General features: G+C 41.4%; 1 protein-coding gene across 1 annotated transcript; it reads right to left on the bottom strand.

Annotated features, from left to right (window-relative positions):
• Nucleotides 1–437: 437 nt before the first annotated feature.
• Nucleotides 438–13,100, bottom strand: GDAP1 (ganglioside induced differentiation associated protein 1). Its single transcript, XM_088176348.1, has 6 exons — nucleotides 12,804–13,100; nucleotides 12,196–12,388; nucleotides 10,724–10,897; nucleotides 8,293–8,387; nucleotides 7,716–7,830; nucleotides 438–3,607 (listed from the first exon to the last, which is right to left on the bottom strand). Exons 1-6 carry the CDS (start codon nucleotides 12,852–12,854, stop codon nucleotides 3,225–3,227), a joined length of 1,011 nt encoding a protein of 336 aa, XP_088032474.1. The 5' UTR covers nucleotides 12,855–13,100; the 3' UTR covers nucleotides 438–3,224.
• Nucleotides 13,101–15,631: the final 2,531 nt, after the last annotated feature.

Genomic DNA, 15,631 nt, shown 5'->3' with positions numbered 1-15,631 from the left:
TCATCTCACCAAGGATAGTGTCAGTGTGGACACAGATTATGTGTTTGTCATGCACTTTACAGAAAGGAGCCTCAGCTGCTGCAGCTCAGCAATGAATCAGGAACACACTCAGAAGCAAAATAGGGTTGGATTTTTTTATGGATTAATTAGTACATAAAGTACAAACCCTGCTTCCCCTCCTGCCCTCCTTATTCTTTTTACTTTTTTTTTTCACTTTATCAAATAGCTTCTGTTGGACCTCATACATATACGTCTCAGACAGACGACCTAAGAAAACATCATTGTTACTGCTGTCTCCACATACATGCAAGGCAACCTTTAAACTGGTTTAAAAGGCTTCTCCCCTTGAATAGCATCAGGGGCCTTGCAGCAATACTGTGTAATCCTTAAATGTGCTTTGTTTTACTAACACAGAAGATATAAACCAGACTTGAAAGTGGTCTTAGAATTTACATTTATTGTGCAGGTCCCACATAAAGATATGAAATATTTCTGATGCATGATATGAAAGCAAATAGTAAATGGAAACTAGAAGATTGCTTCTGTAACCAATGGAAATAGTGTACAGAGCTACCAGAGAGAAAATAAGCCAGGCTGAAAAGAAACTTTACAAGCACAAAAGCTATCCTGCACAAAGAGCCAAATGCAGCATATGTGCTTCTAAATCTCATCCTATTTTGAGGAATTTAATCATGGATAAGCCTTTTGCTGCCACCTGTACAAGAAATCAATGTACAGAGTACTTCAGGGCAGTGAAAATAAGTAGGATACCAAAGAGGTGAACCAACAAACGAATCAAATCAGGGATCCAAACTTTTCCGCAGTAAAAGTTTTATCCACACTCATTCCTGCAGATGTCAAGTTTAATTGCTGTTCAGCAACATTCATTTTCATGTGAAATATTATTTCAACTTTGGCCTCTCATTTACCCAGTATAGAAACTACACAAGCATAAGTGGCAGGTGTCAGAAAACAAACCTATGGTAGGAGCATGAAGTTGTTTCCAGAGCTCTGGAGAGACTGCTGGTGTGATGAGGGTGCTTACAACCCTCTTATCTTGAGATCACAAACTTTTTCCTCTGTAAAAAGTAGTGTTTTCCTGCCTCAGAGGCATGCCAGAGCAGAGTCCTGGAGGACCACTGACATCTGCTGGTCACTTCACTCTAAAGAAGGCTGAGTCATATATATTTAATTTTACTGTGGCTTGATCAAATTACATTTACAGGTGGTCTGACAGAAATACATGCCAGAGAAGCATTAAGTTACAGGTTTTAGTCTGTGTTTATTAACTTAGTGGAATTTGATAGCTACAAGTAAATGCAGATGAACTGAAACACACAAACTCCGTTAAAGCTGCCAGTACATTAAAAGTACTGTTGGATTAAACTCACTCTAAAGATAACAAAGCTTTTCTAAATAGAACACATTTAATTCAGCAAGTTCTTGAGAACCACTAGATCATGAAATAGAATTATATAAAACCGTCTTTTTGACAAATAAAAAAGCACATTGTTTCCTAGGTAAGATGTTTCTTATTACTGAAAAGGAGTCATAAGATCTAGGTTTACTTTTGCTAGACAATTAGCACAATATTAAATAATAAGCAGGAGTACCCAATAATTTTATTCATATTGATATTAGATGTCAGATGGTGAGACAGCACAGACAGAAACTGCCTCAGTTCTCTCCAGACAGCTTGAGATGATCTTCTTGACACCAAAATGCAATTGTGCAGAGAGACCACAGCCACCAGGATTGGACTTAAAATGCACTTAGACCTGTTAGATGGTAGGCAAACACTTAAAGCTATGCTTTGTTTGTTGCAGCTATGTACAACTTGTAAACAAAATTCTGAGGCTTTCAAACATTCATCAACCGTACAAAAGTCTTACTAAACTGTCATGAGAATTTTCAGCCCTTCCCAAACCCTTTTTTTCCTGCAAAATGATTAAAAGTCTATTTTCAGGTAAATGTACATTTCTTATTGAAATGGGAGTTCAGTTAAAACTAATAAAACTCATAGCACGTGTTGAGTATTAGGAAGTAACCAAAATGTTTTTCTACACCTTTCCTCCATGCTACAAGAGTGCAGTTTTGCAAAAATCAGCAGTATGAATCGTCTCCAAACTTACAGTATTTTTCACTTACCATCAACACGACCCCTACCCATAAGTAAACAGATTGCTAAATTACAGCCTTACCTTCAATCTAGGCTATCTAACCAGACTGATAAATAGTGAACTATTTTTACTTATACAAAAAGGCATTGCTCTGCATGTGTTTTCTAGTCGGCTGTGGCACTTGTGGGCAAGCATTTGATAGAGACGTGCAATTGCTAATGCTGCCAAGAAATGTGCAAAAAATAGTCAGTGCTCAGGGTGAAACAGGAAAGGGTACACAGGACACTCATATGGAGGCAACTGTATCAAGCCATCCCAATGAAAGCAGCAAATGTGCACCAAGATAGTTTGATTTGATTCTGCCAGAGTTTGCAGCTGAGCCCAAAAGGCTTTCAAATGGCAAGTGTCAGGTGTTTCACTCCCATTTGTATTTCAGGAAAATTCTAGTGTCTGTTTTCCAGTGATGCCTCTGGAGCATTTTACTTGTGTGGTACAAAAATCACTGATGTTCTTACCTATTTCAGGTCTTTCCTGTACTGCTGATGAACATCCAGTGATTTAAGTGGCTCCACAAGATTACTTTTTAACACATTCCTAAGGGTCCAACTGCAAATTAACAGAATAATCAGTACAGAGAAACTTTCTCCTGCACACAACAGGCACAATGTTCCAATTAAATCTTACTCTGAGCATTTAAAGTAAGAGCTATTTTCAGTATTTTAACAATGTTGGTTTCTGCACAATAATGCATTTCATCTACAGTGAAAAGCTGTCACATTGCTGCATATCTATTAAATAAAAGCATTTTAATTAGGTCAGCTACTGGGTAAAGAAGATAATAACCACTTTAATAAAGCACTGTCACAATTATAGGCCCTTGGCTGAAAAGAAAGTCTCTTCTTTTCTTTGTCATCAACCCCCAATAATATATTTTTGAAAAATATCTCAGCATTGCCAACCCAATTATACAGCAGCCAGAGATGATTACTCTATGATAATGTTCTAATTCACAGATATAATCATTCTTCTACGTTTATATTTTATTAAAGATATTTTCCTGAGGGGTCGAGATGCCCTCCACCCACCACCAGGGACAGACAAGGTCTAAAAATAATTTTGCCTGGTTCTAATCGATAGCACCGCATTGGCAAATCTCTTCCGAAGAAACAGGAAAGCAAGATAACCCAGCCCTGCCAGCATGCTGACCAGCAGGGTGGTGCCAAGAACCCTGGGAGCCCTTTTCTTGGCCACACGGAACGCTGTTGGCAGGACAGCAGAGATTAATATATTGTTGACGTGTCCCAAAACTTTGTAAAACGCTTTTCTCTTCACAACGCGCTCATAATAAGCTTCCAAGTTGGGCCGCTTTCCATTTCCCCAGTTTCTTCTTGCTAATCCCAGAAACTTCAGGCGATGTAATGTGACAGCAAGTGACACGTCTGCCAGACTGAAGAAATCACCACAGAGCCAAGGCTGATTTCCATCTTCTAAGCAGAGATAAAGCATAAAGCATTAGGAACGAATGGAATATAAGCACATTTAGTTTAGTGCTTCTCCAAAGCACCGTCTAATAAAGAGCAACAACACTAGCTAAAATATGACTTTAATCAATGAACATTTTACTAATCCCTGTCCACTCTTTGCACAATATTGTAAAGTCTTAGCCTCAGCAGCCTGGCCTACATTTCTTAAGGAAAAAAAGATCCACATTCCAGGTTCATAAATTAAAACCCACAGTAAACACTTATTTTCCTCAACTACATTTCTCAAATCTGGATTAAATTAAACAGGATTGGAAAGGAGAAAGGCAGTTTAGCTTTTACTGAAAAGCTACCACTTGTCTGAAGAATTTATCATCTTTCCTGTGTCACTCAGCTTTATGGCATTCACTCAAGAACTAACTTGAGCTAATTTGCTGGAGGCTTTCAAGTCAAAAAGAAATGGATCAGATGACTGACTTGCACGAAACATATCAGCCCAGTGAGATGACAGAATTTTTTTACCTGTCCCTCTTTGTTTCTCTTAGATCCCAAATCATGGGGGCTTTACACTGAGGTGTTTGAGAAGTGACAAATATTCATACTGCTCACCACTAGCCAGGAGCACAGATGGAGACCCCAGATAGCCTCTCCAAAGGAAACAGGAGAATCTTCCTGGGATGGCTCAGAGCAGGCACTGCCAGGCAGCCTCACACTTCACTGTCAGTGATCTGAACCACCACCACCACCTGAAAGGGCTGACATGTACTGACTATACCAAGAGCTTTTGAAAACCAGGATATGAAACTTGATAGCCACCACAGCTATCATAGCTGCCAGAATAAGTACTCTGTTCTAGCCTAGATCTTAAATAGGGAGGACGATGATGTTCCTATCTCATTTGTAAGTTTTGCAGTTCGTCCCACACAGCAGGAATGCAAATATGCTGGCACGAACACTCAGCAGCATCTCTCTGGTAACAGAGAAATTTTGCAATCTCCTTTCCAAGACATTTTCTACCAAAGAAAAGCAACAGCTTGGCACAAAGCTGGTACCAGTCCATTTTGACTGGTTATGCAGGTCTGGAAGAAATGCCTCTGTAGAAAAGCAATATATCCTAGGTTGCTGAAAGGACACCTGGGAATTCATCTAGTGCATTAAATAAGATGATGGAAAAGACCAAAGAATCTATCCTTCATGAAAGAAAGATGCCTGCAGTGGCAGCAGTAGTAGTTGAGGGATTCAAGCAGATGCAAGAGAAACAGGAGCTCTGAGTTTGACCAGGACCTGGGGAAGTACAGATCACAAACCTCCAAAATGGGAATACCTCAGACAAAATTCCAAGAGGCAATAGCACCATGTTTTACAAAATCCTGTGATCCCACCAGTTTTCATAAACTCATCAATACTGTATCAGTTGACTCCTTGGAAAGGCTACTTAGCAGAGAAAGGAAAGGGGTTGCTTGAAATGGTGGCAGACATAGTTTTCTGAAAAAAATCCTTCCATCTTTTATGACTTAAAATGTTTTCTGTGACTCTTCCACTGTTGAGTCAGCAGAAAATGTAATCTAGATTTTCAACTGCTGGTTCAAACCTACATTTGTGATAGTAACCAGTAATTATTACAACAGCTATTTATAGAGCTAAAAGCAAAAAGTCATTGATTTGAGCAGATGCAGTTGATATTGACTGATGCTTCATGCAGTTCCCAGTGAAGTCAGGGGAAGGACTCCTATTAGCACCACTAAGAGTTGAACCACGCTGTGAGTAAGCAGAAGGCTAATCCCATTTGAACAGAATTTAGGATGCTGACATGGTTAAGTGCCTGTAGGTATAGATCAGGGGAAGGTCAGCATTCAGATGTCCCTGCAGGAATGAGTTACAGACCTGCTAGCCACCATGAAGAGGCAGATGATTCTACAGGAGGGTGGTAGAAGTATCTCAATTTCCAGCCTTTGCACTTGTGGGGGATTTCAGCCTGCCACATGCCTGCTGAAAATACAACACAGTGGAGAGGAAGCAGTCTAGGGGTTTCCTGGAGTGTGTGGAAGAAAACTTACTCTCAACTGGAGAAGGACTCATGGGCGATGTGGTGGTCAGTGGCCATCTTGGGCACAGCCACCATGAAATGATGGAGTTTTCAGTTCTGGGTGAAGTAAGGAGAGGCACTGGCAAAACTGTCACCTTGGACAGGCACCTCCTGCCAGGCACAATTTGGACTGCTTAGGAGATTGATTGACAGAGTTCCTTGAGAGTAAGTCCTGAAAGGCAAAGCAGTACAGGAAGGATGGGCAATATTTAAGGAGGAATTCTTAAAGGTACAGGAACAGGTTGTCCCTGTAAGATGTCAGGGAAAAAGACCAGCCTGGTTAAACAGGGAAGTTAGGCTGGAACTCAGGGTTAAAAGGAGTGTGTCTCACCTCTGGAAGAAGAAGGGTTACTACAAGGATGTCATGAGGTTATGCAGGAGAAAATTAGAAAAAAAGCCAAACTGGAACTTAAATTGGACACTGCAGTTAAAGACAACAAAAAACAGTTTCAGTAAATACACTGGCAGCAAAAGGAGGGCTAAGGAGTCTTGATCCCTTGCTGGATGAAGAGGGAAACATAGTGGGGGATGAGGAAAAGGATGAAGTACTTAATGCCTTCTTTGCCTCAGTCTTTAACACCAAAACCCTTGGTCCTCAGAATATCCAGCTCCCAAAGCTGGAAGTTGGTGATGGGGAGCTGAGTGAAGCCCCTACAGCCCAGGAGAAAATGGTTAGTGACCTCTCATGCCAGTTAGACATCCACAACTCTATGGTCAAGATGGGATGTGCCCAAGAGGAAGACAGGAGCTGCCAAAAACTTGCCAATTATTTCAATCATTTACCAGCAATCCTGGTTAACCACAGAAGTCTCTGTTGCCTGGAAATTAGCAAATATAATACCCATCTACAAGAAGGGTCAGAAGGAGGATCCAGGAAACTACAGACCTGCCATCCTGGCCTTGGTACCAGGAAACATCATGGAGCAGATTGTCCTGAGAGTCACTACATGGCATGTGCAGGACAACCAGGGGAACAGGTCCAGCCAGCATGAGTTTACAAAGGCAGGTCTTGTTTGGCCAACCTGACCTCTTTCCATGACCAGTGACTCGCTTACTGGATGAGGGGAAGGCTGTGGATATTATCTAGACATCTGTAAAGCTTGTGACCTGTCTCCCAGAGCACTCTCCTGGGTGAATGGGCTTGGGTGGGTACACATTCTTCACTGAGTGAAAAACTGTCTGGATGTCCAGGCCCAGGGAATGCTGGTGAGCAGACTTATATCCAGCTGGTGGCTGGGCACTAGTGGGGTTCCCCAGGGCTCAGTATTTGGAGCAGTCCTTTCTAACAGGATAAGAGGAAATGGCCTGAAGTTGCACCAGACGAGGTTCAGATTAGATATTAGAAATGTTTTTCACTGAAAAAATGGTCAGGCATTGGAATAAGTTGCCCAGAGCAGCACACAGCAGGATATGGTTTAGGCATGGTTATGATGGTGCTGGGTTGACAGTTGGACTAGATCATCTTGAAAGTCTCTTTCAACATTGATGATTCTGTGATTCTGTGAAAATTTTTATTTTCCTTTGGGGAGAGGCAGGTAAACAGGACTGCTTTCCAAGAGAGTGAGGGAAGGGGGTTGCCTAATGATTAGAGCAATTATTCAGATTACTTATTCTGTATATACCACAAATATCAGCAGAGTATCTGCACAAGATTATAATAAACCTGTGTTAAACATCAAGGTTGTGCTCATTATAGTGAACTGAAGCCTACAACTATAAAATCAACATTCTGTAGTTTATTTTTTTCTGATTTTGTTGATAAAAGTACTAAAAAATTGTGCAGCTAATTATTTTGCAGCTCATTTTACTGAAAATGTGATCAAGCACTCTCATGAGACAGTGAGAACTCACTGACTGGAACAGTAAAGTAAGCTAGTATTTAAAACAGTCTGTGATATATAGATCAATGTATACTAAAAGTATCAAATCTGACACATTAAAAATTGTTTTATAATTGTGCTGTCAACAAGTTTATTCAGTATCCTCAAAGAGAAATATCAACAGGATTTAGCAAGAAAAATTCCTTACCTGGTGTTTCCTCATTTCGCCGCTGCAATTCAGTCTCAACCTGATCCAAAACCTTTTCCAGTTCATCCAGTATTTTCTTTAGGTATTTTATATTATCATGATCCAGCAGTTTAGACTAAATAGACATACAGGTTAGTGTTTTAATCATTGCACAGAGTTTATACTTTTATCAGAGAAGCTTATACTTAGGATACTGCAGTGTTTATTCATAAAATGTGATTATTTTCTCTACGTAGTCAGCTGGATGCTACATGGATACTGGTGACAATTCAGAAGGCAGAAGAAAACTTTAGAGATGCCAGATAGTGAGGTTTGCCTACTCCTGCAGGGTGCTCAACAGCCCCACACCAGCAATGATATGTACTTACCTTTGAAGTCAGTGGGACCAGTCCAGTACTTCAGCAAACACCTGAAGTGTGTAGCTGATCTGAGGACAGACTGTTTCATGCCCTGAAGGGTTAAGCCACTGCATGACATTACTGGTAATAACAGGTGAAACAAATGTTTATATTGTGACCAGAAAACTCTAACATTAACAAGCTCATAATAAAAAGGCCCGTGTAAAGGGGTTTCTTACCTTAAGGCGCTTCTGTTTTGCTATATAGGCATCTTGAAGATCTGGATTTTCTTCTGCAAGTTTCTTCAATTCTGATTCTGTGTTACTTATTTGGCCTGATTAAAAAAAGAATTTAAAAAAAAGACAAATATTAAATATATCCACATTCATAATGCAATCCACAGGAACTGATCAATCGCCTGTGTAAAATATCATATCAAAGAAATTAGAAGTGATGCTTCAGTACAGCATCTGCACCACATTAGGATTTAAATACTTCACATTTTGGAAAACTTAAATGCTTTTGAAATTGAACCACCACACCTTCAGCTCATCAGTTTGCAATGTGAAAGTGCTGGTAGGCCCACACTGAGATTTTTTGTCACTGTAGGTCATATGCATAATTTTACAACAAGAGCCTATATGTCACTGAATATAGAGCCAAGGTGTTTTCATCTAACTAAAATGTGATGCCAAAGTCTGTGATCATTTTGGAAATGTTCTTTAAGAACTGTGTGCATCTCCTAGAAAAACATTCATTACATGATTTAAAGAAGTAATGATGTGAAAAGTTTAAGTTAATTTTACTGATTTCTACTGCAAGTGTGTAGTCTGTTCCTTAAAATGAGGCTTTGCTTGAAAATGCCATACTTATAAACCTAGAATACCAAAAGACAGTGATTTCTAAATCGTCTAAAAATAAGTATTTCTAATCATAAATTGAGAACAAAATAATCATAGAGCATGAATCACGTCTCAATTGTACTTGATAATGAAGTTTAGTTACAATGAAGTCTGGTAAATTAAACTGATAAAAATTCCTTCTAGAAAATACCAAACTCACTTTTTTATATATTCATTTCAACATGACTGTGAAAGCCATCCCTCAATATAGTGTATGAAGAAATTGAAGGATGTAGTCATATAACTAAAATCTTACATATGCAATTAATTACTTAATTGGATTTGGTATGAATAAACATAATACACAACTTGCTCATGCCTTATTATATGTAGCAGTCTGAAAAAAAGTGTTTCAAGCTGAAAACGAAAATATCCAGGAGGAGTTTGAACATGCAAAGGAAATGTTAAGAAACATCCACAGGCTTTTCAAAAAATGCTTCAAATAAAAAAATGTAGGCTATGCTTTAAGCATAAAAAGATAAGAAAACATCCAAATTTAGATGAGCAATAATGTCAGCTCTACCAGTATGAACATGTTCTCAGTGCAAACTGAGAACAATTTATACCAACTAGAAGCTAGAGCAGAAGAATACATACAGCAAAAAAAGCAGAAGACAATGTTGTAAAGTGAACTGTAATAAAAGCACTGATTATTACCATGTGAAAACAGAAAAACTATCCACAATGCCTATGAGTAAAGCACAATTGTTCAATGAACAGTTAGCATCCACACTTGGGGAAAAAAAAAAAAAAAAAAAACAACCCAACAAAAACAAAACCAGCAAACCAGACAATGTACTGATGCAAGAGAATAATTCATGTTCTTGGACAAGGGGAAGTGGCTTTAAACAGAAGGAGGTAGATTTAGATTAGATATGAAGAAGAAATTCTTTCCTGTGAGGGTGGTGAGCACAGGAACAGACTTCCCAGAGAAGCTATGGATTCCCTATCCCTGGAAGTGTCCAAGGCCAGGTTGGATGGGGCCTGGAACAGCCTGGTCTAGTAGAAGGTGTCCCTGCCTACAGCAGGGAAATTGAAACTGGATGATCTTTAAGGTCCCTTCCAACCTAGGCCATTCTGTGATTCTATGATTTTATGATCCTATGATTCTATGTTACTTCAGTAACATCAAACATGCAGCTATACAGAAAATTAACTGCTTGCTTTCACTTCTACAACATAGCAGTGTGGCTAGTAAGAGAACTGACTTACCAAAAATTTTAAGGAGGAGGATAAGACATTTTGTTAGAAAGACGCTTCTCAAACACAATATCACCTTTTATGATACCATGGACTTACTAAAAGTTTAGTTGTATTGCATTTCAAAGACTCTGCAATATGTTTGTTCTACAGAGCATTCTAAAATACCATACAAAAAAACCACTGACGTTGACAAAAAAGCAGAGATCTCAGAATGTAATTGCAAACAGAGAATCATCATGCAGCCACGCTGTCAGGAGTTGATTCTTGTCTTAGAACTACTTAGTACTTTTGTAATACATAGTAGGAAACATAAAGGCATCAATTAAAAGGTTGCCATGGTGCAAAAGTTATCTCCACAGACACCTCAAAAATAACACTTCCTCATTCCCATTTTCAAATCACAACAGAATACACCATCAATAAAATGCACTCATCATCAAGGACTGCAGCTAAAATTCATAAACTGTGTTCAGTATTTTGCGTTTAAGGTGGATTTAAGAAAGAAGATGAATGTAATGCAGCAACCTACTAAGTTACAGACATTCAGAGCTACACCTGTACATACTACGGATTCTGCTGGTAGCATAGGCTGGAATCATGGAGTCCACTGTTAACTCAGGGTGCAGGATGCAGCCATGTGTGTAGGCATCCATAGGCAAGGAGTCTAAAAGCTCTCTGTAGTGTTGCACCCTTGGATAATACATGCTTCCCTCTTCTGGCATTAATCTTGGTACTTCCTCTGCAGAACAAAGTTAAAAATAAAGTTAAGAAAAGACGAATCATCTAATTGACCAAAGTTCATTCAGTTATGTCCAGCTGGGACAGGTGACACAGCCACAGGTAAGAAAGCTTCACTTGCTCCCCAGTGTAACTCAACAGTGCGATTGCAGTTCACAGAAATGTATATTTGTAGCTCATTTTAAAATATTTTATAATTCCAATTCCTATGCAGCAACCCACATAAATGCATATTTAAGAGGCTTTCAAATCAGAAAACCACACTCAGTTCTGTTGCATACATCTAGGAATGGATGACCATGATATACAACTCTATAATGTTCTCAAAGTTGGGCACAGCTGAGATTTCCAGGAAATTGTTATGGCTGAAACATTTCTGCTCCTGCAGTGATGTAAAAATTACAGCACAGGAATCCTACACAAAGCATGACTGGAAGTATTCCTACACATCAATGAGTTTTACCCTACCCTCAATTTACCTGGGCCTCTGGGCCCTGGCTCCGTTTTTGACTAAAAGCACAAATTTTGTTCACTCAACAACGAAGTTTTCTTCATGCCTCAGCAATTGCAGCACTAAATCCCTGAAATACAAAATGCTTCCATCTTCACACCAATTCAAAATACAGCTCTGCATTTTCTTCAAAAATTGAGGCAGGTTTTTTTTGTTTGTTTTGAGATTTTTTCTTGTTTTAGTTTTTTTTTTTTTTCGTTTTTTGTTGGTGTTTTGTTTGTTTTTGTTATTTTTTTAACAGTACAGGCACAAAGAACTTCAAAACCATGCACATGATCACTTCCAAGTCTTCTCTTCCTGCTCTTTTACTTCTTCATTCCATTTTGGCTCCAAAAATAATTTGCTCATTCTACTTTCATTGTTCGACAGAAAATTATTCTGAAATTAAGCATGTTTCTTCCTATCTCACAGGGAATCTGGATGGACCTGCTCGACAAAGGCAGTCATGCAGCCCTGTTCAGTGTGTTATTTTTCATGGCAGCCTCACACCAGGGTTAGTGCAGCACAGTGCTGCTGCCATTCCTGGTCTCTCCATCCCTCCAGGGCTGAGGAGGACAGTGGTAGCTTTTGCTTATAAAGGTTTACTCATGAAGGTGCTGGAACCCTTCAGTTCACTTTAGAGGAACATGTTTTCAACCCAAACTGCTAACTGCTAGGAGATCCCGTTTACTTGTGAGACTGTAAACATTTTCTGCCCTGAATGAAGAGCTCTGCAGTGACACAGAGCTGCCCCAGCATCGCTACGGGGTGAGGGGAAGAACCACATACTGAAATGCCTGTGGGATTACCATCTACAAACGTCGCTTCAAGGTAATCAATGATCTGCGTTGCCTCACAAATGATGTTTTCCCCATGGATCAGGACGGGTACTTCTCCAGAGGAGCTCAAGCGCATGAACCACGGCTCGTTGTGCTCGCTCAGCGGCAGGTTCACATCGTGCTCCTCGCACTTCAGCGCCTTCTCGGCTATTGCCAGCCGTACCTGGAACGGCACCGCCAGGGTCACCCGGGCGGCATCCCCGCTCGGACAGCATCCACACCCGGGCATCATCCCCCCCCGGGCAGCATCCCCGCCTGGCCGCTCTCCCGGCCCCGCCTCGGCGCACCCACAGCCGCTCCCCTCCATTCCCCATCACTACATCCTTCATCCCTCTATCCCGCATCCCTCATTCCCTATCTCTCATCCCCCCATCTCTCCATCCCTCCATCCCCCATCTCTACATCCCCCATCTCTCCATCCCCCATCCCCCATGTCTCCATCCCCCATCTCTCCATCCCCCATCCCTCCCTCCCTCATCCCTCCATCCCTGCCGCCCCGGTGCCGCCGCGGGCGCGCAGGGGCAGTGGGCATGGCGGGAGGGGCGATCCGTGGCCCCGCGCCCCCACCCACCCCTCACCTTCTGCGAGGAGAAGGACTGTGTCCAGTGGTACAGCACCAGCGGCGCCATGCCCGGCTCGGCTCGGCTCGGCCCGGCCCGGCCCGGCTGGGCCTGCTCGGCCCGCGGCGCCGGGCGGGGCAGGAGGCAGCGCGGAGCCGACCCGCTCTCGGAAATTACCCGAAGGGGATGCCCGGGGGACGCGGGGGACACCCCCGTGTTCCCCCCACCCTCACTGCTCGGAGGACTGCCCTTCCGAAGGGGAAGCCGCCTGCAAAGCCGTCTGCAGCATCCCCTAGGGAAGCGCAGGAAGATGGATGCGCAACTAGGGAAGGTCACATGGCAGGATTTAGCTTTTTATATTTATTTCGTTTTTGGTTTTGTTTTTTAACCGGTGCTTCCACTATGAATTTCAGGGACATCAGCAACACGAGCTTGGGCCAAAAAAAAAAAATTACTTTAAGTCATCCTGAATTGGACCCTGTGGGCATAGATCCTCTATTGCAAAATAGTCATGGCAAGAAGGAACAAAGCTTTCAAATAACTTCTTTTGCCTCCATTTGTGTTCTTTCAATCTCAAAAGATAAAGCTTCTTAATTTTCTTAAATTTCTTATTTTTTCCTAGACAAAATTAGAAAATCTAAGAGTTTTGCAGGGCTTTTTTTCATTTTTCCTGTGTTAAGCAAGGTCCTTTCTGAAAAGCATTTGATAATGAACAATGGCATTTGATAATGAACAATCAACAGGAAATGCCTCCTCTGTATCTTACACTGGAGATAGTTTAGATGATGCAATTGCTGATAGTACATGAAACACTATCAGAAACAGCAGGCAGATTTTATCAAAGTAAAAAAATACAGTGAGATTACAGAGTCCAGAGTATTGTTCTCTTCATTCTGGCTGCTCCATTCCCAGCAAAGGCAACTACTTCAGGTAAGCCTGATAACTCAGTCCCATGTGTCATTTCTGTATAACAGATGAACCCCATGATCAGCCTCCTAAAGACCTGAACCTAGAATGTTGAGAGCTGTATCTCAAGAACATTTAAAGGAAATTTTGACTAATGTCAAGCAAGGGAATGGATTTAAGTTACTGAGACAAGGAAGCGGACAAATCTTATAAATAAAAAGGAAAGAAACAAAAAGCCAGCTTCCAGCCCTGTACTTGTCATGGGAGTGGGCACAAAGGCAGCCCCATGCCTTCCTCAGACACCAGTCCCTGCCACAGCCACAAGCCAAAATAATCTCTTCAGGAGGCCATGCATGATGACAGGCTTCTCACAAATCTCAGCTGATGGCAATCAGTGTATAGTGATGGTAAATCCCGCATTTGGGGGAATTTAACTGTTATTCTTCAAAAAGTTGGAGAATGTGCTTAGAACTGACAACAAGAATGCAGTTGGTGGCATTATGGCTGGATTTACTTCTCTTTAAGATACATGTCTACGGTAAGAGTGCTGGAATATTCGCTCATGCACAAGGGCTTTAACCTGTAACCACCAATACAAGACTATTCTCATAGGTCCCTGTCTAGGCTGATGCACAGGTGGTCCTCACAGCTAGATCGTACAGTAACTCAAGGGAAAGAACTAGGAACTGGTTTTTTTAAATTTGCATGAATTAGGTGCTCTTTCGGGTTTCTGTTTAGCTTTTTTTCCTTAATTTTGCCTTTAAATAAAAATGTTGTCATTTCATCAATTACCACATAGACCACTACTCCGTTTCTCTTGGTACAGGTAAATAATTTAAAATCACACATGGACTTCTGTGTTTGAGTTATATTTTGTTGCCTCATTTAGATGGCTAAAAAGGCAAGGATATGTATCTACCTTATAACACAATAAAGAAAGAAGGACCAGTGAGAACAGTATTTCCTTCTTCAGACTGAGCAGCTGCAGTCATATACAGTTGTTTCTTCTTCCTAACCTGGTCATCCATATTGCTCTGAAATACAGGAAAGATATTGACTTATTGGAGCATGTCCAGAGGACCAGATGATTAGGGGGATGGAGCACCTCTCCTACGAGGAAAAGCTAGGATTGGGATCGTTCACCCCGGAAAAAAGAAGGCTTGCAGGTTACCAAATTGGGGCCTTCAGTACCTGAAGGGAGCCTACAGGAAAGATAGACTTTTTACAAGAGCAGGTAGTGACAGGACAAGGGGGAATGGTTTCAGAATGAAAGAGAGTAGGTTTAGCTTAGATATTAGGAAGAGATTCTTTATTGTGAGGGTGGTGAGGAACTGGAACAGATCACCCAGAGGAGGTGTAGACTCCCCATCCCAAAACATGTTTAAGGCCAGATTGAAAGTGGCTCAGAGCAACCTGGTCTAGTGGAAGGTGCCCCGGCCCATTCAGGGCAGGGGTGTTGGAAGTGGATGATCTTTAAGCTCCCTTCCACCCTAGGCCATTCCATGATTCTCTGATGAATACCACCCCGGTGTCCACGCTTGTATTGCTGGTCCAGCTGCAGGCGGGAGTGTCTGCGGCTGGGATCCCTGCAGGGCTGTTCCCATGCTGGCCACACGAGGCCTCCCTTTTCCAAAATACGGTGCAGAGGACCTTCCTTCTTCCAGAGGTGAAGAAAAAGAGACGATTCCCTTCTCTTCGGGATGAGCACCTATCCATCCATCTGTGTTTGCCCCTCTACCTTCTCATACTCACAGAAAAGCAAGCAAAAGGGCCAGGTTATGAAAAAGCTCACCACGTCCTGGAATACATTGTTCCTTGTTACACAGGGCTTTACACAACCAAAATAAAAGCCTCCTTAAAGGCATGTTTAAGTGCCATGAATACACAAACAGCACAAATGCAAATCTGATTGGCATCTTGGCATCTTGTGGCTTCAAGCA

Source organism: Sturnus vulgaris, chromosome 1 (genome assembly GCF_052056855.1).
Source record: "Sturnus vulgaris isolate bStuVul1 chromosome 1, bStuVul1.hap1, whole genome shotgun sequence".
In the NCBI taxonomy this organism is placed as follows: Eukaryota; Metazoa; Chordata; class Aves; order Passeriformes; family Sturnidae; genus Sturnus; species Sturnus vulgaris.
This window is presented reverse-complemented; position numbering and strand designations above follow the sequence as displayed.